Below are 24,506 nucleotides of genomic sequence, written 5' to 3'. Positions count from 1 at the left end.
AGTAAAATTTGGTTTTAAAAACTTAACAGTACATTTTGAAAAGTAAAGAGTTTTAGAATGCTGAAAAAACCCAACTTGATAGGGTATTCAAGTTCAGCTCTCACAAATCACAAGTCGCACATAGCTGGGTTTTTTTTTTTTTTCCTTTGAAAAGCAGGAGTATGAGATTATATTGAATAGAGATTGTGATTTACTAGCCAGCATTGGTGTCACTGGAAGAGATGTGTGGAGGAAATACTAAAAATATTTGAGAATATTGTAAAACACAGATGGACTTGAGAAAATTAGGATCTCTGCTTTGTGGAAACTTTGTGTTAGAAACCTGAAGAGCAAGAGGTGCAACTTGGACTTGGTAATTTGTGCTGTGCTTGTCTGCTCCTGAGCCTGTGAACATCAGGCAGCCACTGATGTTCACGTGCAGCTGTGGGCAGGGCATTTTGTGAGGTTGATGGCAGCTAAAGATCCAGTACTGATGTAAATTACAACTTTAGAGCGGGTTTGGATTGTTGTCCCAGTGATGGAAGGGAAGTGCACCACTCAGTTTTCCCCAACCCTGCTCAGTGCTGAAACAGCCACTGATGTGGGAGGTGGAGAGAAAAGAGGATAGGAGGTAGGAGAGAAAAGAGGATACATAAAAATATTTTGAAGGGGGAGTACTGTGATTCCCTATTCCCTCACAGAAGTGAACACTGTTTATATTATTTTCCATGACAGACAGCTAAACTGTGGCACATTATTTTTCAGGATCAGATGGGTGGCAAGTGTGGCACACTTGAAATTACAACATATAATTATAAAGTGGGTGTTCCAGCACACTGCTGGCTACACCATCATTACAAAGAGTGAACTTGCACTGAAGCGTAAATTTTCAGAAATAACACCTCTGTAAAATATTAGGGCAGAAAATAAATAGAAAATGGAGCACCAGGACAAGAAATCATTTCAGTTTTTTGTTTTGCTGGGACCAAGGAGATTGAATTTGTACCCAGTGAGTTCAAATGTTTTGCTCTTGCTGGTTTGTAGGAAGCCCCTTCTAATCTAAATAAAAAGCCTAAAAATGAAAGTAGTATTTCTACTTACTTTAATACTTGGCATTCACAGACTGGAAACAGGAGTTCAGGGAAATTTTGAGAATGAACACATTTATTTTCTAGGACTCACATGGCCATGATTGTACTGCAGCCAGAGATGCCATTGTATACTCTCAATAATTTGCTATTAGTAGAACCTACTTATTAATATTTAGGTGTGGAATTTGTCACTGTTAATCTAAGATAATATTACTTATATGATCAGATGCGCTGCTTTACTCTGTAGATGATACAATACAACACTATTTCTACTTAATTAAAACCCCTTTCATTATAAGAGGCTATTAACAAAAGTCTATCTTTCAAACATATAAATTCACTGAAATTAAGCTAGCTTTTCAAACTAGAGACTATTTCATCCCATGTTGGGATATAATTTATTTCAAAAGAATTGCCCATTACTGCCACAGCACTCAACTTTTTGTTTGGCCAAATCTATCAAAAGATCCTTCAGCCTTGCTTTGACTTTGTTTAATAAAGTCTTCTAGAGAATGAATTCAAATTCATTAGGCATCTGATGTGCATCTCAGACCAGTATCATGATGGATGATGCGTTTGCTGGAGCCACAGTATGTGAATTCTCCTGGTGATTCTGTTTGCATTGACTGTGGAAGCCTGAACTTCTGCAACTGACTGAAGGCTGGAGAAATGGGAGGCACCCAGATGCATTTTCTGTGCATTGCGAGATGGGAAATCTGCTCAGCAAATTATCTTTTTGTATCTAGTTTCTGACATTAAATGTTATTTAACAGAACATTCAGTACTCATCAACTGACATTAGATATCACTGAACTTACCATAGGACAACCAGACGTGGACATCACAGAGTGCTCTATAGAATTATTTGCACAGATTGCCATTGTACTGATTAGATTGCAGATGATTGGAGGGACATATCAAAAATACAGGTTGTCCCTGACATTGACAAACTGTGGATAAAAGTTATAAGTAATCCCCACTGGGTCATGGTCAAGAGAGGGTCAAATAGTGAAGTGATGACCTAGAATCAGTAGAATGTAAAGTGACCGTAGATGAATTGATTTTTGTTTCTGTGCATCAGGTATTAAGTTAGAAATATGGGCATAATGTTCCTTATAAAGTACTTCCAGACTGTTAAAAAGGGCACTGCAATATATACTTTTTCTGGTGTTGTCTGTTTATTAACAGCCTGAAATCTGTCCTGGTGGGGGGATCTCTGTGTCAGTTCCACTCTCTGCCACCAGTTTCACTGCTAGCATCTCTAAAAAGGAGAAACACTCTCTATGATGCTGCCATCTCATGAGACTCATCTCTTTCATTCATTAGCTAATGCATTACAGTTTATTACATCTGTAAGTTATAAAGGGAAGTCTATCTAAAGAGAATGTAAAAACTCCAGCAGCCTTAAGTTTATTAACAATAGTAACTCGACCCTAAATCACTGTGTACATGAACCCATTAAAAAGGCCTTGTGCATTAGATCTTTAGGCTTTAGCTTACAGGGTTTTAAGAAGGCAAATCTTAACTAGATGAAATTCTGAAGTTTACTGTGAGGCACGAGCTCAACCACTCTGCATTTTATTGTTGGTTGCAGCATGTGGTGAGTACCCAGCACAGAGATACTCACATCTGTAACAAATAACCATTTTTTTTCCTCCTAAGTGAAGCTCAAACACATATTAGCACAGCCTATTTATCTGAATGAACCAAGGCTGTAAATAATTAAGGAGTCTACTCTGGGAATACACCATCATGGAAACTGATTTTCATTCAAGTTGTATCAAAAGAAACCCCAATAACTTTGCTCAATTCATTTTACACACAACTGCCACTCTCAGCCTCAATGACTTGCTGTGACTAAGCCTGTTATTTTTATGCGTTCATTTGTTCTTACTGAAGGAAGCACCAAATTTCATCCTGTCCTACCTCTTGTTCAGTGCACAGTGGGATGCCTGGGGTGAAGGAGCAGACCTTTCTTTGGCTCCTTATTAACAGTGCCATTGCAGGCTTTTCCTCCTGGTAGATACTGGAGATATTGACAATTGTAGCAGCAATTCAAAAATGTTGTGAGGTTGTTCTCATCTCCATCTGTGTTGTCTCTTGCAGAGCCCTCAGGCTCTTTCTGCCTTTTGACTTTGTTGACACACTATTTTTGATCAGAGTTTTAATTTTGGTGTAGCAGTAGATAGGGAACTCTAACTCAGGAGAGGTGGTTGTTGTGCTGGAACCTGTAGGAACAGAAGTAATTTTCTCTCCTCAGAAACTCTGCAAGAATAAACAAAATGCAGTGAGACCCCCAGACATGTCTGATCCAACCCACTCAAATGAGGATCATCACTAGTACCAGATCTGCTCAGCCATGGCCTTGTCCAGCTCATGCTTTGGCAACTCCACTAAGGAATTTTTTCAGAGCTTCTCCTGTTTAACTGCTGAGCTGTTCTGTCCTTCCATGAGAGAGGTTTTCCTAATATCCTCCTCAATCCTTCCAAATGGCAATTTGTGGCTGTCATCCCTCATTAAATCATCTGACATTAACAAGAAGAATTTGAATCTATCATCTTTTTAATTGCTTTTCAATTATTCATAGGCAGCAGCCTATAATTATTTGATCCCTTCAGCTTCCCCAAACAAAGCTGATTTATTTGAATATTAATGCCAGCAGACATTGTTATGTTTACAGTTCATTCATATCAGAGATATCTGGTGCTGATGACTGGAGTGAATTAAAATCTTGGAGTTTTACTTCCATTCAGTACAGTAGGAATAATTTTATCCAATACATCTCTTCCATGAGTTTTGCAGCCTTTTTCCCATGCTCAGAACCTCAGTTCTTCTCAATGCTCAGTGAAAATGATTCTCCTGTTTTGGAACAATGTTTAGATTTTTCCATCTCTATTTCATTCAGCACAAATTATCTTTTTTTATACTGGTTTATGTCTGAAGCCTCCTTTGCTTTGCTTCTTAATTTGACTTGCAAACCTAATTAAGCCTTACTTTTGACAGTCCTTCATTCCTATGCTTCTTGACTTCTAATAGTGTGGCTTTCTTGCATGCTACAGATCCTATTCCTGCTCAAAAAGCCACTGATTGAAAAGTGACTTGTTATGAATATGAGTTTACTTTTCTAGTATTCCAGGTACAGATTTTGAACTGCAAAGTAGTTACTGTGTTGACATTGTTTATGCTACTGTCTCTTAGCTTTATAGTAAAATGACTGATACTGTTTGTAAAGCTTTATGGAGGTTTGCAGGTTTTTAGTTTAAATGTTTAGTTAGTTTTTGGTTTAAATGTCACTGAGAATTACGATTCTGTATGATATAAGACTGGCCTACTTACTCTAAATTAGAAGAGAAATGTATCGGGCACAGTTTTTATGCTCTGCATGTCTGCTAAATCACCTCTGCATTTCACAGCTTTAGCTTCTGGGAAATATTTATAGTTTTTGCTTAGCAGTGCATACAAGTTTAGATACAACAAACTCTAAATTTAAGCTCAGTAGAAGTTTGGTTGGCTTGGAGTTTTTATATATATATATTTCTGCATTATTTTGCAGCTGTTTCCTATTGCATGAGAGGTGAATCATTAGCAGTGAAGGAGTGCTGCTAATTGAATGGGGAGGGAGGCAAATGAAGGCAAATACCTGCCCACGTGTGGGGTGTGGTTCTCTGACTCCTTTCGCCTATTTGTAAAGTGGATGTAGAGCAGATATCACTGTCGTGTGAAAAATTCACATGGGTAACCTACCTTTTTCACAGTACAGGAGCCAGCCTTGACAGCAACCCAAAAGGGGAGTGAACTGTATTAATGGACAATTTTTTCTTGAGTGTTAAAAATCTTACCCCTACTTTCTTGACCTGTTAAATCCCCTCAATAATCAATGTTCCTTCTAAAATTTTACCCAGCCTTTATCTTTTCCAGGCTACTTCTTGATCAACACTCTACATTTCCCTTTGGATCCCTCCTTCCTCATGTCCTTCACAGAAGCATCATTGACTCTGTCATTGTGAGAACAGAGATTTCTTTCTTTCTTCGTGACACCTGTATTGGTTTCACTCACTCTTCACTCTTTTTGTTAAACATAATTAACAGTTTGTGACTAATATTTGAGTTCACCTTCTTATAAATGCATGAGAGAAATTGAATTGTCCTATTGTTTTTCAGAAATGAATGTACTTTTCCATTTATTTGTCGTGTGTTTTTGTATTTTTTTGTTTTGTGGGTTTTTTGTTTGTTGCACTTTACCATCTGTAGTCTTCCCTCTATTTCCATAAACACTGCAGAGAATATATCTGATAATCAGAGAAGAATGTCCTTTTATCACCCCTTTTAAACTGTGCACTTATGAAGAAACATAAAGATCTCTTCTTGTAGAAACATGTGTTACATTTTTTTTAGGAGATAAACATCAGAATCCTGGTGGTTGTGCTCAGGCTCAGCCTTTACCATGGACAGAATCACAGAATCAAGATGTTACTTTACATCCTTGCTTTTTTGCCCTGAGACCCTCATCTTCTCTTGAAAATTTCAGTGATGTTTCTCTGGATCTTAGACCTGCTGGCACTTTCCTTTGTGCCTCCCAAGGGATCAAGATAAAGGCTGGAAGCACTAATTTTCCTCCTCCCCACTGGCATCACTGGCATTATCTTCCGACTCCTCTGGCACAGTAATAGATATCCTGGCTTTGGGCTCAGCCTTCGTAACTTAACATGTGAGCAGTTTCAGTGGAGCTGCACTTAATTACAAGGCTGCAAAGTTGGATTCCCAAAGCAGAGTTCTAGAGTTTTCCTCAGGATATGGGGAATTTATTTGTCTTCTCTGCTTGGACCTTTTGCCAGTTTCCAGAGGTTTTTGCAAAATACCGAGTATTTTGTCTCTTGACATGAATCTCTACTTCCTCTGTTTTATCAGACTCCTGGCTCAGTCAGCTGGCAGTGGTTTGGATTGACTGGTTGACTGTGTGCCAAAGCCTTTCCAGTTCATACCAGTTAGAGAATATGCAAATTATGAAGCATTGGTAGGTAAAATATTCAAAAATACATTGAATGTGACCAAATTTCTCCAATGTCAGTTCAAGTCTGACAGTAGCCAATAACCTGAATTTCAAGAGAAGAATAAGAAATACACACAATGTTCAAGGAGGTTCATGGCCCATTTTCTGCTTTCCTGCATTCAACAGGTAAAGTCCAAGTTCTACCCATTAAGAGCAAGTAACCTCCTAAATTTTCCATTGAAGATTAAACTTCTTTAAATGATACAAGAGTCATGGGGTTCTGTAGTACTCTGTGTGACTAAAAGGGCTTTTTTTGTGACCACTTTGATGTAATTAGAAATTTGGATGTAGACCATGGACCAAATACTAGGAGGCCTCCATGAAAGTCTTTGATCTAGAAAATTTTTGCAAAGAGATATTTCTATCTTGTTTCCTTTATCCGTCTCAAAACCTCTCTGCATCTTTCCTTAAAAACTGTCATGTTTTACACTCATCCCTTTCATGTCATCCATCCTGCACTCCTGAGAAGTCAATCCAGTATCTGAACTAGGAAATCAGTCTGCTGCCTCCAGGATAACTTTTTTAAAGAAATATCTGTCTGCCATACCACCCTTGGGCTTAGGAGGAGCTTTTCTTCAAAGACACTTTCCATTGTTATTCAAATTATTTGTGAAATGCCCTCATATTTTAGTGTATTCTAACATTGAGAAAAGAGAGTGTATCCAGGAAAGGTAATTTCAGAGCATCTCCACCCAAGTGAAAGTGAATTTAAATTATATTGAAGATCACAGCATTTGCCCATTCATATTCCAGATGTGGGCTCTTCATCAGTTGCCAGGTGAACTATTCCAAGATTTTAGAATTCAGTCTATCTGTTCATTAGAGTTTAAAGCCCTCACAAATTTTCATGTCAAGAGCCTACTTAAGAAATGAAATGCTTTAACTATCCCAACAGTTGCATTCAATTTGAAGGATCTAGTAAACATTACGAAGCAGAGCTAAGGAAAATCCCACATGGCTAATAAAGTTTTGGTAGTAAGAGGAGATAAAATTTGAAGTTTTCATAATAGATTATCTAAATATCACCAATGCAAAGCATTAAACAAAGCAGCCCCAGAAGCTGTTGTATAGTTTTTAAACTGTCTTCAGAATCTGAATAAATGTAATAATTTTGAAACTATTGTTGTTCTGACAGAAATGTTACTACTCTTGTCCTGTGTTGTTATCACTATTTCTGTTCAGATTTGGGGAGTGCATTTTATGTGTTTCTTTATGTAGCAAAGTCTTTCTACCTCCCAGTAGTTTGATTTTAACCATTTTCACATTTTCATTAAAACTGTCTTTTTCTAAGAGGAAAAGTGTAGTAATTTATCCTTACAGGGATGTTGTGACTCAAACACTCCCTTCCTTTCCTGTTGCTTGATCCAATGTAATTAAATAATAGATTTCATTTCATAACTTTGCAGTAGCAATAAAGAGGAAATTATGTTCTGAAGGCATGTTTATTTTTTTTCCTCAGCCTTTTCATGGCTTAAAAGTGATTCTTTCTCTTCGTGCTAAAGTAATGTGAAACAGCCTTTTCAGACTTATGTCCTTGGGAAATGAATGTTAATTAAAGAATGAACATTAAATAGGAGTTAGGAAATCAGGGCCTTTTTCAGACATAAATATCTGTTGTTCAGATTTTACATTTATTCTCCTTTATGGTGCTTTCTTTTCTCTCTCTGAGCAAAACTCCCTCCTTTTTGCTTTCTTTGATTTTCCCAAGACAAAATCTGTCACATTCCTGCTGTTGATGCCAAGGGAGGCTATCTGGAGCAGAGGCTAGGCAAAGTTAAAGAATAAAAGAGGTATTTATTTAACGGCCTTCAAAGGATACACCTTGGGCAGTACAAGAGCTGTGCCATGGCTCTATCCAAGATGGATGCAAAATGGACAATTGGTCACAAGTTTTCACACTTTTATAAGTTTTGGTCCATTTACATATTGGGGTTAATTGTCCAATTACAGCTCCAGGTTATGAAGTCACATCCTCCCATATTGCTCTCCTCAGTTTGCTGCTGTTTTACTTTTTGAGCCTGAAGCTGCAACAGTGTCCTTGTTTCTCAGGCTGGAAAAGGATTGTTTTGTCTCACTAAACTTTGAAGAGAACTTGCTAACACTTTATATGAAGTTCAGAGTCACACACCAATACAGTACAGAATCTGAAAAATATAAAAGCTAAAACTTAAGGCATCACTCCTACCTGCACAATTTACCTTATTTGGTTTTCTGTAAGCTCTGAGAAATATAATTCATATCAATGAGTTAGAAAATACAGTAAAGTAACACATACTTTGAAAAAATTTTGACTTCCTTTCCTCACTTCTACATGAAAACGGGTATGCCTTGGGCTGGGACTATTGTTTTTCCTCTATTTTTTCCTTTCTGTTGGATTAGAAGATTCTTGGAAGAAAATAGTTACATTTAGAATATTGGAACCATTTTGAACTGTCCTGGAAAGTCATTTCTTGATATAAGACAAAAAAGTTCATAGAATTGCCTGTATTGAGGTACATTCGGATTATACTGTGTCCTCATTGACAGTAAAGATTACAGGACAGGATGAACCTTTCTCCAATGTCATAATGTACACTGCATATTTTGTGATTGAAAATGTATTAAAACTAAATGGTTTTGATTTTTTTTTTTCTACTGATAATTTGGATACATCTTGCAAGGTGACACCAGAGTGTCAAAATTCTGCAGGCAATATAATATACCTGGAGCCAAGACACCTGTACGGTCTCTCTGGCATCCAAAACCATTTAAACCCGTAGTCCTCTACATCTCTTATATGTCTCACTGTTTAATCTAAGAGGTCCTACAGCATTTACTTGAAGTCCCCATCCAGAGTGAGAAGCTCTCACTTGGTTAGTGTATGCACTTGAGTAGATGAGAATTAAAAAGTAAGGAGAAAGTCCAGTGTGAATAATTTCAGATAAAATCTTTTAACATACATAAAGTCTTCCATCATTACTATGGTCTTTCTTAGCATGAGCATGATTGCATATGTCTCCAGGGCTGTGAAAACTTCTAAAGCTAAGAGAAGATACTGGTATTTTTGTATTTTGTATTTTTGATGTTTGAATTTTTGTTTGAGCCTGAATCCTTTATTTCTCCTTTTGTTTCCAACTCTAAATCTTCAGAGCATTGTCTTGTGTGTGTTCTGAGATTTGATTTTTAAAGTACATTTTTATCCTTCCTTGCAACCTGGAGCAGAGCCTGAGCCCTGCTGTGAGCCCCCCCCTTCATCATCTTTGTAGCCTCTGCTGGACCCACTCCAAGAGCTCCATGTCTCTCTTGTCCTGAGGAGCCCAGAACTGGACACAGCACCCCAGATGTGCCTCCCAAGGCTGAGCAGAGGGGCAGGATCACCTTCCTAATATGCTGGGAATGCTCTTCCTGATGCCCCCAGGACACCATTGGCCTTGGCCTCAGGGCCCACGATGGCTCATGGACAGTTTGTTGTCCCCCAGGACCCCCAGGTCCTTCTGTGAAGAGCTGCTTTCCAGCAGGTCTGTCCCAGCCTGTACCAGTTGCAGGGGTTTTTCCTTCTTCCTGCATTTGCCTTTGTTGAATTTCAGACAGTTCTCTGCCCATCTCTCCAACCTGTCAAGGTTCCCTCTATTCAGAGCACTAATGGTTGCCAGCTCTTCATAGCAATACTACATTACCCTGAGGCTTCCTCTAAAAGCACTTTATCTCTGGGCTTGGAGTGGGTAAATACATGTCTTATTTTCCCTGTGTCAGACAGTGACGCCTGATTCCAATTTGCTGTCACATGGAAAGGAAGAGTATTTATTTAGTGTTCTGGTGAAACTAATATCGGGCAATGATTATTTTCCTGTGTGAGCAGTGTGAGGATACGTGATTTAAACAAATGGTACGCTCAACAGCAGTGGGAGAAAGAAACCTGTTTATATTAGATGGTCTCTCAATCAACAGAGAACAGGGGCTTTTCTGCTTGCAGCCTTGGAAGCTGTGTAAGAATAATCGTGAGTGGTGGTTTCTTCTGGGATTTGAAACCAAAGGACAGGAAGCTGAGGGATAATATAAACCTCTTCTGGTTTGCATGCCACAGTAATATTAGAGAAAGAAAAGAAATATAAATAATTGATAGATAGGAAATAAACTAATAAACTAAATATTCAGAAATAATGTTGTCTTCAGTTCTTAAGAATAGTAAATTCTAATAGATCTTTTTTTACTAAAGGAAATGTGAATGCATTTATTGATAAACAGTTTGCATGTTCTTATTTTTTTAAAAGTAACATTTAGTAGCATAAAGGTATTCAAAGATGTAACTTAGATGGAAATAGTAGTTATTATTGAGATTCTCCACTTGGAATATCTATAGTGATACTTCTGTGAAAAAGAAGCAGTCCCTTGGGAAAATTTCAGACCAAATCTTGTTAGTTTTATTTTAATTTGGACTAGATGACCTTTAAAATTCCTTCCAGCTCCAATTATTCAATGATTCTACAAATTTCCTCCAAAACTTCATAGTTTATGTAGTTTAGATACAGGAAAAATTAATGCCAGTGATTTACAATGGAATGGAACCACTTATCTCAGCATTTAGAATATCCTGACAATCCTAGAGCACAGACAATCAATAACAGAGGACATCTACACTCGTCTTCAGAAGTGGAGAAATCTTTTTGCAGAGGTTGGAGGCCTTTTGTCTGCGAGAATTTTTGAGTTTCAGGTTGGCTAATGAATCTTTCATATCTATAAAGTTCACACTTCACAAAGCTTTTTTCACAGTCTCTTGCTCATTCTAAAGAACACTACTCCATCATTTCCACTTGAATGATATTTTTCAAGCTTTTTTTTTCCTTCCTTGTAATAATAATAGATGCAGTCGAAGTTTCCGAGTTTGTTTTCTTGCCTGCTGTTACCACCAGCAGTGGGAGAGAACATCAGCTGTGGCCATCCCCAGTGACACACCAAATCTTGAATTAACACCTATGTAGCCAGTGAATAATTTGACCACATTAAAACTGAGTTCAGCGAGTCTGAATACTTTTCTGTACCTAGGGACTTTATGGTTTCAACGTTGCTGGAATAAATTCACTTAGTTTGGTCAGAGTTACCTGCTATAAATGTCAGGTGTGCAATAGGGTTTCTTTTGTTTCCTGGAGAGTAGAAGAATTACAGCTATAAAATGTTGGTCCAAAATGTTGATTTTGGAATTTGAATTGAAAGAAGGAAAAATAGAAAAAAGTCACGCCTGAAGTTTAAGTTGAAATATAGTTATTGTTCATAAATGCATTAAATTCTGTGTGTCACAAAACGGAAAAAAGCTCTAATTTAAGAAGTTAAGCTTAAATTATTTATATAGAAGAGATTTTTAAAAAAAAAACTTTCATTCAAGCTCATCTTTTACAAAATAGAGGTATTCATTTCGCTCTTTACATGATTTTTTTTCCTTAGTAATCTAATATAATTTTAAAGGAATTATTCTGTCTCCAATAGATAACAGAGCCCAGGAACATGGTGCATTTTCCAGTTGGCCCATTCCATTACACAGGCTGACTCCATGTAGTTTCTTAAAGGTTGTTAGATATTTCTGATTTTTTTTCTTCTTTTTCTTTGGTATTTTAAGAAAGATCTTGTTTGTAACATGAAGAACATAAAGTGTCCATGTTCTTCCTTTGCTGTTTCTGCTCCCTCTAAGTGTGTAGTGTCTTTTGTTGTATTTTTTCTACTCTGATTGTACTGAACATGTTACTAAAATGCATAAAGAACAAACCAAGGAAAACCCTCTGACCTTTTCTATGATCAGAAGTATGTGAATCAAATGAAGAGAAATGCTGATGTCTAAATTCATATTAAATGTTCAATTTAACAGATGGGAATACTCAGAAAATATATTTGTCATAGTGATCTATGACGGGGGGCTCTTCGATAGCAGTAGTGTGGTGAAAACCCTGTAGGCTGAGGTGTGGGGCTTTTATTTGGAGCTCCTGGGACTGACTTTCATCCAATTTCTGTCTGAAGGCAGCTGAAGGAGGGGCTGTTCTCTCCTGTGGCTGGAACAACTTGTGTTCTTAATTTTATATCAGCTGCTTGTCACCCTGACATTGAAACCATTGAGAATTGAACCTGTAGATGTGTTCTTTTTGCTTTTTAACCTGCTGATTGCCAAAGATGCTTTGGGGTTAATTCTTCTCCATCTGTGAGGAACTGGCTGCAGACTTCATATCTGTATCCAGATCCAGCTCTCTGGGCTGCCTGGACTTGAAGTCAAGAGAAGGTGAGGTGAAGCAGTCAGTCTTCTTCAGGGACTTGAGAGTACAATTTTCATAAAGGGGCAAATAATAGTAAATTTTGTCATTGAAACCAAGATCTCAGTAGAAGGCAGGGGCTAGGGGGTATGAACTTGTGTTTTCATATTCTCATGATCTGTATGGACTGAGGTTCACTCTATGTCCAACATAAAATAAAGCTTTTACCAGTCTCTACAGCTCCCTGAAAGGAGGTTGAAGGCAAGTGGGGATTGGTCTCTTCTCCCAGGTAACAAGTGGGAGGATAGGACAAGACAAAAGAGCCTCCAGTTGTGCCAAAGTAGGTTTGGATTGGATATTAGGAAAAATTTCTGCAGTGAAAGGGTGGTCAAACATTGGAACAGACTATACAGGGAAGTGGTGAAGTCACCAGCCCTGGAGGGATTTAGCAGATGTGTGGATGTGGCACTTGGGGACATGGCTTAGTGGTGGCATTGCAGTGCTGGGGGAATGGTTGGACTCAATGATCCTAAAAGTATTTTCCAACCTAAACAATTCTGTTTTCTAGTGCCTCAAAATGTGATACAGAGCTTCATCTTCTAGAGGTCACATATAATCAACTGGTGTTATATTAAATGGTCTTCAGTAAAAAAATACTTACATTTGAAACAAAGTACCTATTAAAAAGAAAATTTATTGTCTTTTAATCTGCAGATGGATGTTATTTTGTTTTAGACAGCTTGTGATGATTCAGTTATGCTGGTGAATGCTTGTGCAGTGATCCTGAATCATTACCTGTGAGGGTGCTCTAATGGGCTCCATAATGTAATTATCTCCCCAGCGTGTTCTAAGTGAATAAAGCACATCCCTTCGCTGAGTTTTGGAAACAAATTCAGTGTTTTCCCTCTCTGTCTGTTAGAATAAGAACCTCAGGTGTCACCATTAGTAGCATGTGAAATATTACATGGAAAGATTGATGTGAAAACCTGTATTTACCTTTTCTATTTAGTTGCCTTCATAAAAGTATCAGGATGTTCTGGAATGTATTTACAGGACTCTATCTTAATTCAGAATATCATTTGGTAATTTTATAGGAGTGTGGTTTTTACCGAGGAAGGTGAGAAAATAGGACATTTTAATTCTTATTTATTAACAAAACAACCTTTCTGCCTCTGAAAAAAAATTCACCCAGGTGAATTTTCTTGTATAATGAAAACAAAATCATAGCTCCTGCAGCATTATTCTTGGCTCCCAGCAGTTCCAAGGCATGCAAACATCACCATTCCAGCTCTGTCCTGCAGTTTAACTGGAAGGATTATGTCACAACACGGTATGTTTGTTTTCCAGCTTTTTGTCTGTTTGTCCATCAAGACGGTTTTGTAGAAGAAGTATCAGTGATTGTTGACTTTGGAGGTAGTGGAAGAAAAAATAATTCTGGAAGAAAGAAAAAAAAGCAGACAGTCCATTGAAGTAACTGTGCTTCTGTCACAGGAGAATGAATACTCCTTTCAACAAATCTATAATTTGCAGAAGTTGCAAAAAGAAAATAGCCGTAAGGTGACTGTTAACATACTTCAGTTCATCCTGCCAAGAAAGTTAACTTCATAAAGTCATTAAACCCATGATTACATTTTAAAATATTATTCCCCAGCCATTTCTTCTTAGGCTTTAAAATATAGTTACTGTATATACTACCTTCTTTGTAATGGGAAAAATTGTAAAATACACTTATTTTTCATAAACTCCTAATTATTAACAGAGCTATTTGCGCCCCTATAGTTAAAATCATTTCAACACTTCCGTTATTTAAACTTCACTTTTAGGGGTTCATAATTCTGCTGTAATAAAAAATATATTCAGACTCTGAGGTCTCAGACATTGTTTGCTGGTATTAGGGAATTTAGTCTGTTTTTCTTAAAAAAGCTGAGTAATTTAGATTGTTTGCTGTTCTTCAATAGCATCCCAAACAAAATATTTTGTACCGTGGACCTATTTTCAAAACTAAAAAAATTAAAGAGAAGTGAGTATGTTGGAACTGCTGCAGCCCCAAATTCTGTGACTGGCACTGAGGCTTGGAGAAGGGAAATGATGGGAAATTCTTGCCATAACTGCTCCATTGCTGTGTGTTAACCTCATGTATGAACAGTTCCTGCAGCATTTCCATCCCACCCCTCATTTGGAGGCACGGGCGGTGCTGCTCCCTGAATGAAACCCTCCATGCTCCCACTGCAGCCAGGGTTGAGGCACCTCCTGATTTCAGAGAGCTGAGAAGGCTTTTCTGGAATGACAAATGCTCGGGTGCTTGGAGATTGATCGGTTCTTTGGCACGGCTTCCTGAAATCCCCCTTCATCACATAATGACTCAACAGGGCCTTCAGCTCCAGAAATTCAGGAATTGGGCTTATTGCATATTAATGGCAACTCTGGGACAGTCAAATAAGACAGTTTGTTATAATACTAATTATAGCAAAGCACTCACGTTGTGGTTTGAATGAGTCAATTATGTGTGTGTTAAACTATAAATACATCTTCCCCCAGCCTCGGCTGTGTGGGACGTAATTTTTATTTAATTGCTTGGATACATATTTACCTGAGCATACCCTGGTTTCCCAGGTAAATACGTGTACCAATGCATAACTCATTATGGTCTGTTTGAATAAATAATCCATATTTTATAACTGTACAGGAAGTAATTATTTTCGTACTTTGCTTTCTTAAAGCCAAAGAAATTAAATGCTGTGTGTCCATTCCTTAAAATAAAATAGATGCAGAAGTCGAGGCAATACGAGAATAAAGTTTTCATTGTTTTGGTAGAAACTGAGAATATTATTCCAGATTTTGATCTTGTGTTTAGCCCAGAATAGCTCCGTTAAAGTAAACAGTGTTATTCAGGATTTACTTAGATGCAAATGAGACATGAATTTGGCCTTACTCTCCCTTCCTTCATCACAAGGTTCCTGCAAGCAGCTCGCACACAACCTTTGCTGTAAATGTCATTGTCACATGTTTATAATTTGAAAAAATAAGGTATTTCAGCTACACATGGAAATTAACATACCTGAACTTTATGTCTTAGAGAGTCATGGAATGGTTTGGATTGGAAGGGGCCAAGAGATCATCCTTGTGCACGTTTGGGAACTAGGGCGTGCTTTCCCTTTGGATATTTCTGCCATTGTTTTACATGATATTTGGGAAAGCTGTGTTGTGTTATCACCATGCTAAGGTCAGGTTTTCTAACACTTTTAAGCTCAGTGGGGCCAAAGTCAGCCTTGGCATAAATCCATTAGCTGCAATAGATTTACACCAGAGAGGAATATTGGCTCGTTCTTAGTAATTTTTTTTTTTTATCCAACTATTTATATTTTATGTTAGAAACATAAGTAGCTTGCGTGCCCTCAGACTAATCAGAATAAGAAACAGTTTTGCTTATGCCAAAAAACAGAGCTATCGTTTTTCACATTCTTACATTTTTCAAGTGAGATTATGTTACTGTGACTTCTGAATTCCTGAAATCTCTCTGGTCTCGGTGACTGCAAGAGCCAAGAGAGGGTTGCAAGGGGAAAATCTGAACCTCTTCACGCAGTATTTTTTGTGTTGTGCGTACCAGATACAGTTAATGTTTTGTGTGCATGTGATTAGTGTGGAAAAAAATTAATGCAGTCCAGTATTATGATTTATGGACTGAATCTTTTGCCCACTGAACACTTGCCAAACTCCCCTCCCCCCCCGCCAGCTCCTTTCCTCTTCTTTGGATATTAGAAACAGCTACTGTTTTTGTTGATCTTTTTAACTTCTGAATAGGCCTATTTCAAGTCATAGCAGCATGGGAGCTTAGATTAATAATATACTTATTCAGCCAGTGATACTGAGTGAAACCATTGCTAGTGTGAGTATGAAGGATAGGATTTCTTTAAATTATTTTCAGGTGCATTCATACATTTCTAAAGAAGAATATAGAGCTATTTGAACATAAATTAAATTGCTATGCATTGATCATGTTACAGGTGTGTATGAATTTTAGTATCAAGAATTTTTGAAGGTGTCTCTTCTTTTGATGACTTTTCTCCTGTGCTCACTGTCAGTTTTCCATCAGAGGGTAAACAAGGCTAAGGGCAAAATACCTTACAATTAAATCTAGCTTTTTGGATTATGTTTTTTAATTTAGAGGATAAAGTGTGAAACATCCCTTGTATCTCAGTCGATACAGCATTATGTTTTATGCTTGTCCACAGCGGTGATGGATTCCTCATCCCTGGAAAAAATCAAGGTCAGACTGGATGGAGCTCTGAGCAACCTGGTCTAGTTGAAGGTCCCTGGTTGTTAAAGGGGAGTTGGACTAGATGACCTTTAAAAATTCCTTCCAGCCCATTCTGTGATTCCTTGATGATGATGGGATTTGCTCCTTTCACCTCACAAGTCAGAACCAAAGGCTCGTGAGGTGAAGGGACCAAATCCCACTGTCTCTTTTTGCACATTTGGGTTGAACCTCCTTTGCCCAGTACTTTGATAAGCATCAGCTGTGCAGAGAACCCAGGTTACCAGGTTTCTAACCCTCTTCTGGTTTTGTGTAAAAACCCCAGTTTCCTGCACTTACTGAGAGCTTAGTCCTTTACAAAGAGATTTTTTTTTTCTCTTTACAGCGCAATTTGAGGCATTCAGGGCCTTTGTGGGCACTGTCACAGTGGATGTGAGGGCAGTCCATTGCTTCATACTCCTTTGGCCACCTCTTATCAGTTTTTGTGTCATTTCTTGCTCAGTCCCATCTTTATTACTTTCACAGCTGAATGGCCTGTTCTGTTCAAGGTTTTTCAATTCCTTCATTAATAGAGTCGGTGTTATAGAGCCTATCAATTCATTTTCTTTCTCCCAAATGAAATAAGAGCATTCCTAAAAAATTTCTTCATGTGAGTCTGGTTTGTACTAATGCTAAGTCAAGTAGGGGTAGAGTTTCTTTCAAAAAATACTTAGGTAAGCTGTTTAAAATTAATATTTGTTATTCTAAAAAATTGGGAGAGCGATCAGCCGCCTTTCCACAGTTGCAGATAAAGTGCTATGGCAAGAATTTGGCATTTTTACATTGCCTGAGAGAATTGTATGTTCATTTTCTGTGCTAAGAGAAGAAAAAAAAATGGCAGCAGGACTTTTTAAAAGCAATCATTTAAAATATAAACAAAAAAGCATTTTCTTGAGATTTGTCAAAGGTCTTCCAGGCTTTTCATAAAATTGTCATTCACTTCTTGGCAAACAAGACTCGAGTGAGTGACACCTTTGAGAGTCCCAGCTTGTGTTTTAGTGCACAGCTTGTATTTTGCTATGGACAGCGATGCAAAATATTATCTGAATTTATTTAAAACAAACCCCAGTGAATAAAGTTTTTAACACTGAAAAGGCCATCCTAATTTATTCATTTATTTTAGTTGCAGCAAGCAGCTGAAGTTTCTCAGATGAGAGGAGCTAGAGTCATCTCTGCTGAAGATCTCCTGTTCTTAATGCGCAAAGATAAGGTACAGTAGTTAGACAGAAGTTTCTTATTTTATGTAGTCACCTGCTTTTTGTGTTTTCAAGTGCCTTCTTAACCCATTTAAAGGAATCCATCACCATGAATAACTTTATTTTAAAATTATAGCTGCTCTGCAATTGTATGTGATCGAGCATGTTATAATCGTTCTGTAATATCTGACATAAAAATAGTTTTTTTCCTAAAGCTTCAATTATCAATTTTTTTTTCCCATAAAGCTTTAGGGTAGATAATGTAGATAAGGTAGATAAACCTTAGAGGTAAAAACAATTTCGTAATAAGATATGAATATTGCTCCCTATATTTTAGGTCCCTTTAATTAAAAATTAATCATTCTAATTTCCCCCTGGTTATGAAGGGTGTCAATGTGACATTTTACAATGCAACCCTTATATTTTTGTTATTTAGACTAAGTATAAATCCTCTTTATTTTATTTATAATATTTTCCTGTGCTTTATCCCACTAAAATCTCTAAATTTAGGTATAGCCTTGCTTTCTCTGAATAGTAAGTAGAACAGGTCAACAAGGGAAAAAAATAATTTTCTCTCCTCAAATTTAATAATTATTTTAAAAATTGTCAGCTATTTTTAATTACATTATTTACTCTCCCTTTATGTCCTTTTCTTCCTTATTTTCCCTCTTTCTCTCACCCTTTTTTCTCCTTTGTTTTCCTTTTCTCATTTGACAGGTGAAACAATAATGAACAAAACTATTTCAAAATAAAACCCCACTAAAACATGAAAATAAATTGCAGTTTCTTTTTCTGATAAAAGCTGTAAGGCTGTTCTGAAAACAGTGGTTGATATGGAGTCAAAGTTCATGGAAATGTACATTTCTAGCCTAGAGTTTCCAAAGTAAGCAAACATTTGGAGTTCCATAAAGCCCGATATCTGAATTTCTTCTTTCTGAAAGTCAAACTCATTTCTGTCTCACAGCAAAGTACCAAGGAGCTCAAATAAATAATATTAAATATGGATTTGCTACTGTCCTGAGGTACTTTCTATGTATGGATTTTCTACAGAATTTAAAATGACAAATATTTTAAAGTTTATATTTACTGAGTAATGTGCTACGTGTTTGTATGTTTGTGTGTTAAAAAGTTTATTAAATAAGAAATAACTATGTAATAGTCATTAATATAAATGTATTTTTTTTCTCATAGAAGAAGCTTCGAAGGCTACTTAAATACATGTTTTTTCGAGACTACAAATCTAAAATTGTCAAAGGAATAGAAGAAGATGACCTCATTGAAGGTAGAAAAAAAGAAATTCCTTAATTTGGGAGAGGCTTGATGTAAAATACTGAAAAAAATACTGAACAACTCAATGCAAAGTGTTAATGTCTTGCTTGATAGAGACACAAAAATAGTCTCTTTAGAGGAATTTTGCTGAAAATCTCTGCTTTTCCATTTGAAATATGTAAGCATTTGCATCTACCATCCAGAGGAACAGTAAGACTTTAATGTCAGAGCTCTGTTAAAGTAAGAAACTGGTCCTGATTAAAGGGCTTATTGATTTCAGCATCTCTATTTTAAATGCACCACCTGCAATTGAATGGACATTTGTTAAATTATTATCGAAAGGTTTTGCTACTGATATTTTTTACATGCTTTAAAAAATAAACCCTTATAATCTGAAGTTACTGAACACTAATATATGAGGTGGGTGATTTTTTCGGTGTGGTTTAACATTTTATACTTTAAATCTCTAGTTTAAATAATGGGAAACACTTTTGTTTCTGCATTCCACGAGGAAGTCACAGTTTTTATAACCAATGCATTTAAAGGAAAAGTGCTTTGGATTAAAAATATATTAATTTATGCCATATAGTTTCCTGGTTTAAAGTTTTGTTGATTTATATTGGTGTTAGAACTAACAATTCCGTTGTAAAAAGTTAAAACTTATCATGGCAAATCTAAACCTTACCATACTGTTATAACATCTAGCAATGTCCATACACAACTTTCTGTATTAAACTTCCTTCCTTTCTCAGAGCCTTTTATGGTTTTTTTTCCCATACAATGAATTCATTGTGTTTGGTTCCTCAGAACATCCACATTGATGCTAGGTAAACACTGTACTTCTTCCTTTGACTTCATCAAACTGTGAAGAAGTTTTTGTCAGCTCATTTGAGATTTGATTTGCCTGTGGCATTTTGTTTTCATGTTTTGTGTGTGCAAGCAATATGGCAGTACAGCTTCTTACCTGGCAGCTTTGGGGTTTTAATACTTTAGCGTGTGTCGCTACTTAAAGCAAATAAACAATTCCCTTAAGCCTTTTAGATGTTCATGAAAAGCTTCCTAAATGCAGTTTATCCTGGAATTAAAGAATGCCTTTTCTAGTAGGCTTTGATAATTACAGCCATTAATTTTCTTTTATGAATTTAATGCCTTTATACGTGCTCTGCTGTTTAGAACAACAGAGATCATCTTGCCAGCATTCTCCAGGTTTTGCTACAGAGCAATGGTCCATCATCTCTGGAATTGCATCTTAGTGGTCATGTTAGAGTTTGCTTGAGGCTGTAGGTAATGAGGATGTCCTGCATGTGTTCAGGGAAGAACATTTCCTCAATATATTCTGCTCTGTGACTCAAGTTCTTTCTACCAAAGAGGGGTTATTTCCTTTAGAGCTGTGTCCGCTGTGGATTCTTTGGTGAGAAGTAATGATATATAGGCAGCAGATTAGTTTTCTCTAGATATGAAAAGCTACATGGTTATACTAAAAAATACTAAAGATGTTTTGCTTCTACTGGAGCAAAGCAGTGACAACACCTTGTTCAGGTAGCACAGCTTGTGGAAGGGGCGCAATAAAGAACAGACCTTTTCTGCTCAGTGCTGGTTCTAAATCGTGTCACTCTGAGTGATGTTTGGAGAAGCCAAATAGGTTAAGTTTGTTGTTCTTTGCTTGTTTTTGTGAAGACAAATTCAACAGCAATAACACCAACAAACGGCAGAAGCTGGCCCAGGACTTTCTCAACTCCATTGACCAGACTGGAGAGCTCTTGGCCATGTTTGAAGATGATGAGATTGATGATGTCAAGCAGGAGCGCATGGAGGTAATTCTTTCCTTTTACTGATACCCAGCAGAGAAACTGTGAAACATTTAATACATCATGCTGGCCTGATGCCTTTTTCATGCTGCATTAAATCATTGTTACATGTTTTTTCTTTTGCCCATATGGTCTAAAGAAATCCTATTTCCATATTTTTCCTATTCCTTCAAATGTTTCTTGATATCTAAGCACACATGCTGGGAAGGAAGATTACAGAAGGGTAGTTATGGATCTTTCTGTCTGCTATGTATTTCTATTTCCTTCCTGTAGAAAGTAAATTCTATTTATAAACATTCCATGCACATTTTTCACAACAGTATTTTCCTTTCTTATTATTTATCTTCTTAGCAAATTGTTTAAATAGCATTTGAGGACTCTTCATATAACACAGCTTACAGATGAAATAAAAATACTCTGTGCAAAAATGCTTGAGTATAAACTCTTCTCTCCATCCTTTTGAGTCCTACTTTCTGTACTGTGTAGTTATGAAAAATTTTGTCTACATTAAAAAATGCAGTGCTACGTGACTCCAATAAAGCTAGATGGGATTGAGAAGCAGTGTAGCTGTGTCAGCATGGAAGTCTGTGTTTTTAACTAATTTTCTGTGGGTGGGCAGTACTACCCTGGTTTTTTGGTAATCTGGTCCACACTGAATGCAGAGAAGAGTCCTTCACCCTTCTTCGTGCTCAGCTGCTCAGTTCTTCCTCATGTTTTCTGTAGGCAACTGGATGCCAAGGGCAGAATTGTGCTGGGAGCACACTCACAATTCCAGAGAAGTATTTGAGCCAATTCCCACCCATTTTCCGACATCAACCTATTGGACAGGAGTGTTGGAAATTTGATATTTGTAGAGTGATTTCTGTACCCTTTCAGTGCTGGAAGATGGAGGGTTTGGTTTGAGTTCCCTTTCAATGCTGAGGTGGCTCATGTGTTTGGTAATATTTTTGTATTTAATATTTGACTATTAGGGCTTCATTTCACTTTCAGGATTTCATGGGAGATTCTAAAAAACAATGGAAATTTTGTTCTATGCTAGTTGTAATTCTACTTTCTTTCTTCTTAATGGAGCCTCTTTTCAGAACTCTGGCATTTCCAATCTGCTTTCAGCTCCTTTCAAGAAATCAAAACCTAGTGAAGAACCACTTCTCTCTAAGAATTTGGATAGGAACAAGTCCCATTTCCCCCCATCAGAGAATTTGTGTCATTGAACAGTTGTATCCAACCACTGTTTGTATTTTGGAAACTGGTGGTTTCTCTTCTTTAACCTCTTATTTATTTATGCAAAATGTTGTGTTTAGCATAAAGGCAGGCAAATCCTTTGAGCTTGTACACAATGAAATAGATAACAGCATTCTTCTGAATGAGTGGGTTATGTGCTTGACTTTGCACTCTCTTCTGTTCTTACAGTATAGTAGTTTTCAGGTCTAAAGAACTTCTCAAGTTGATAAAAGTATGAAGTTCTCTGTTGTAGACAGTGGCAAATCTGAATCTATGTTTGTCTGTCAAGGAATTTGTGTCTGTAATCAAATATTTGACTTTCATCTGACTATATGTTTTGGGTTTTGTCACTAGACTGTAATCCATGAACTGTAATGTGTGTATTAAATATAAAAAGTAATTCTTCTCTCTGTTGCTTGACTTCATTACATTTTGTGAACTCTTGACCTGTTTCTATGTTAAAAAAAAAAATAAAATCAAGGTCTTAATTTAGAATACATTAATGAATTATACACATGTATGAAGGCAGTACTATCTCTTTGCTTTCTTATTAGTCTCTAAATCTAATGACAAAACATGAAACACTGTTTGAAACATGCTACTCAAAATTTTTAACATATTTTTGGCTTTGTTTTGTTTGGGATTTTTTTGTCACTTTGAGGTGAGTGGAAAGGAAGCAAAGATAGTTGGAAATGTGATCCATTCCTAAAGGAAGAGCTCCTGTAATCTCCTGTAAGAAGTCCTTTCTTCAGTAAATTGCTTAATCCACACTAAATTCTTTATGAAATCCAATAGACAATTTAACAGGGTTTTTTAAGGAATTAGTGTACTTAAATCATGGACTTCAATCTAAGGGCAGTGTTCCTTTTAGGTATCAATTACCTCAGAACTGTGTGGTTATCTTGGTTTGGACAACCGTAAATGATTTCAGTTCCACTTTGCCTCAGGCCAAAATCATGCTAAGCTGTCCAGAGCAGATGATAAACATGTATTTCTGATGTCATTATGGGCTAAACAGGATATGATTGTTTAGCAGTATGGTTTCAGTTATGATACAAAATGCAAATATTGTTTATACTCATTCCTTCTAAAGCATTTCATAAAATTAAAGCTAAGCCTTCATGTTGTTGCCTGCAGTGCTGTGGGGTCCATTCCATGTCTGTACCACAGAGGAGTCAGGAAAGCTCTGAGACACTTTGGGATATTACCAAAGGAAACCAAACAATTCTACACTTCTTTGACTGAAATACAGCCACCAACACTGTCATAATAAAAGCAAAGGACACTCATCTAGGATTGTCTATAGAATTTACTGATGTATCCCATGACTTTAATTTGAAGCAAAGAGAATGTCTCTGGAACAGTAATACCAGCAGTGTGCAAAGGGACATTGATCCAAGGTGGAATACTCTTAAAATACTCTTTCTACAGGCAGAAATTAAGAACTTATTTCACACTACTTTGTCAAAACACATGATTATTTTATCAATACATTGTGATAAAATGACTTTTTATAAAAACTGCAATATTAGCATTAAGTAGAGGCAAACCAGCCAACTGTATTGGCAAAATCAAAACAAAATAAAAACTGGAATAGCACCTCTATCTCACTTCATAACAGTTCCTATCCTGCTCTCCTGAGACAGCTGTAAAGCACCAGTGACATGCTGCTCCTCAGAGTAAGAACGTTTATAGATGGAAAAAGTGATTCTCATTCCTGGATGTAACTGAACTGTGCATGGGAAGGAGAGATGGATCATAGAACTGGTTTGCATAATGTGTGCCAGTCTCTCGAGAATAACAGATGTGATGGCAATCTACCCACACTCCTTTTTTATTGCATAGGTTGGGCTGTGGAGTAGCCAGAGCTGGTGGTGCTCAGGAATTCAATTTCCCTTCCTTTGCCTATTCTACGACAGAATCCACAGTAACTGACACCTTGCAAGAGGATGGCTACTTGGCTTTCCTCTGTCTCTTAACAATCATTTAGAGAGGAGAGGTGGTATTCCTGTGGGATTTGTAAAAGCCCCTGTTCATTTAAAATCTTTGAATTTTTCCTTATTTTTCAGTTTGAGTAGACTTGGAGTTTTAGGTGCTTGTGTCCTTATGTTGCTCCTCTGAACCTCTCAGGTTCCTGACCATAGTTAAACCAACTGCAGGTTTGGCTGTGATTTTGTGAATGGTAACTTCAGTTCTGCTGCTTTTTTTCCTGTGAGAACCACTATCACATTCTCCATGTCATGCCATTAAATCAAATGTAGCTATTTAAAAACTTCAGTCAATGTCACTGCAAAGCTGACATCCCTCTCATTCTGTAAATACCCTTTTTTATAATTTGTTTTATAGCTTTAATGCTCTCTCCCTGCCAAGAAAAAGTCCTCTCATC

The 24,506-nt window shown here is 37.0% G+C and overlaps 1 protein-coding gene across 5 annotated transcripts in view; it reads left to right on the top strand.

The window, feature by feature from the left end:
• The window catches only part of SUPT3H (SPT3 homolog, SAGA and STAGA complex component), a 256,077-nt gene that overhangs the window by 152,000 nt on the left and 79,571 nt on the right, over window positions 1-24,506 (top strand). For all 5 annotated transcript variants that reach the window (XM_038132856.1, XM_038132854.1, XM_038132851.1 and 2 more), the window contains exons 4-6: window positions 17,750-17,836; window positions 19,014-19,104; window positions 20,769-20,905. In XM_038132856.1, coding sequence (XP_037988784.1) covers window positions 17,750-17,836; window positions 19,014-19,104; window positions 20,769-20,905 — 315 coding nt within the window. The remainder of the gene's footprint in view (window positions 1-17,749; window positions 17,837-19,013; window positions 19,105-20,768; window positions 20,906-24,506) is intronic.

Source organism: Motacilla alba, chromosome 3, assembly GCF_015832195.1.
Source record: "Motacilla alba alba isolate MOTALB_02 chromosome 3, Motacilla_alba_V1.0_pri, whole genome shotgun sequence".
Classification (NCBI taxonomy): domain Eukaryota; kingdom Metazoa; phylum Chordata; class Aves; order Passeriformes; family Motacillidae; genus Motacilla; species Motacilla alba.
This window is presented reverse-complemented; position numbering and strand designations above follow the sequence as displayed.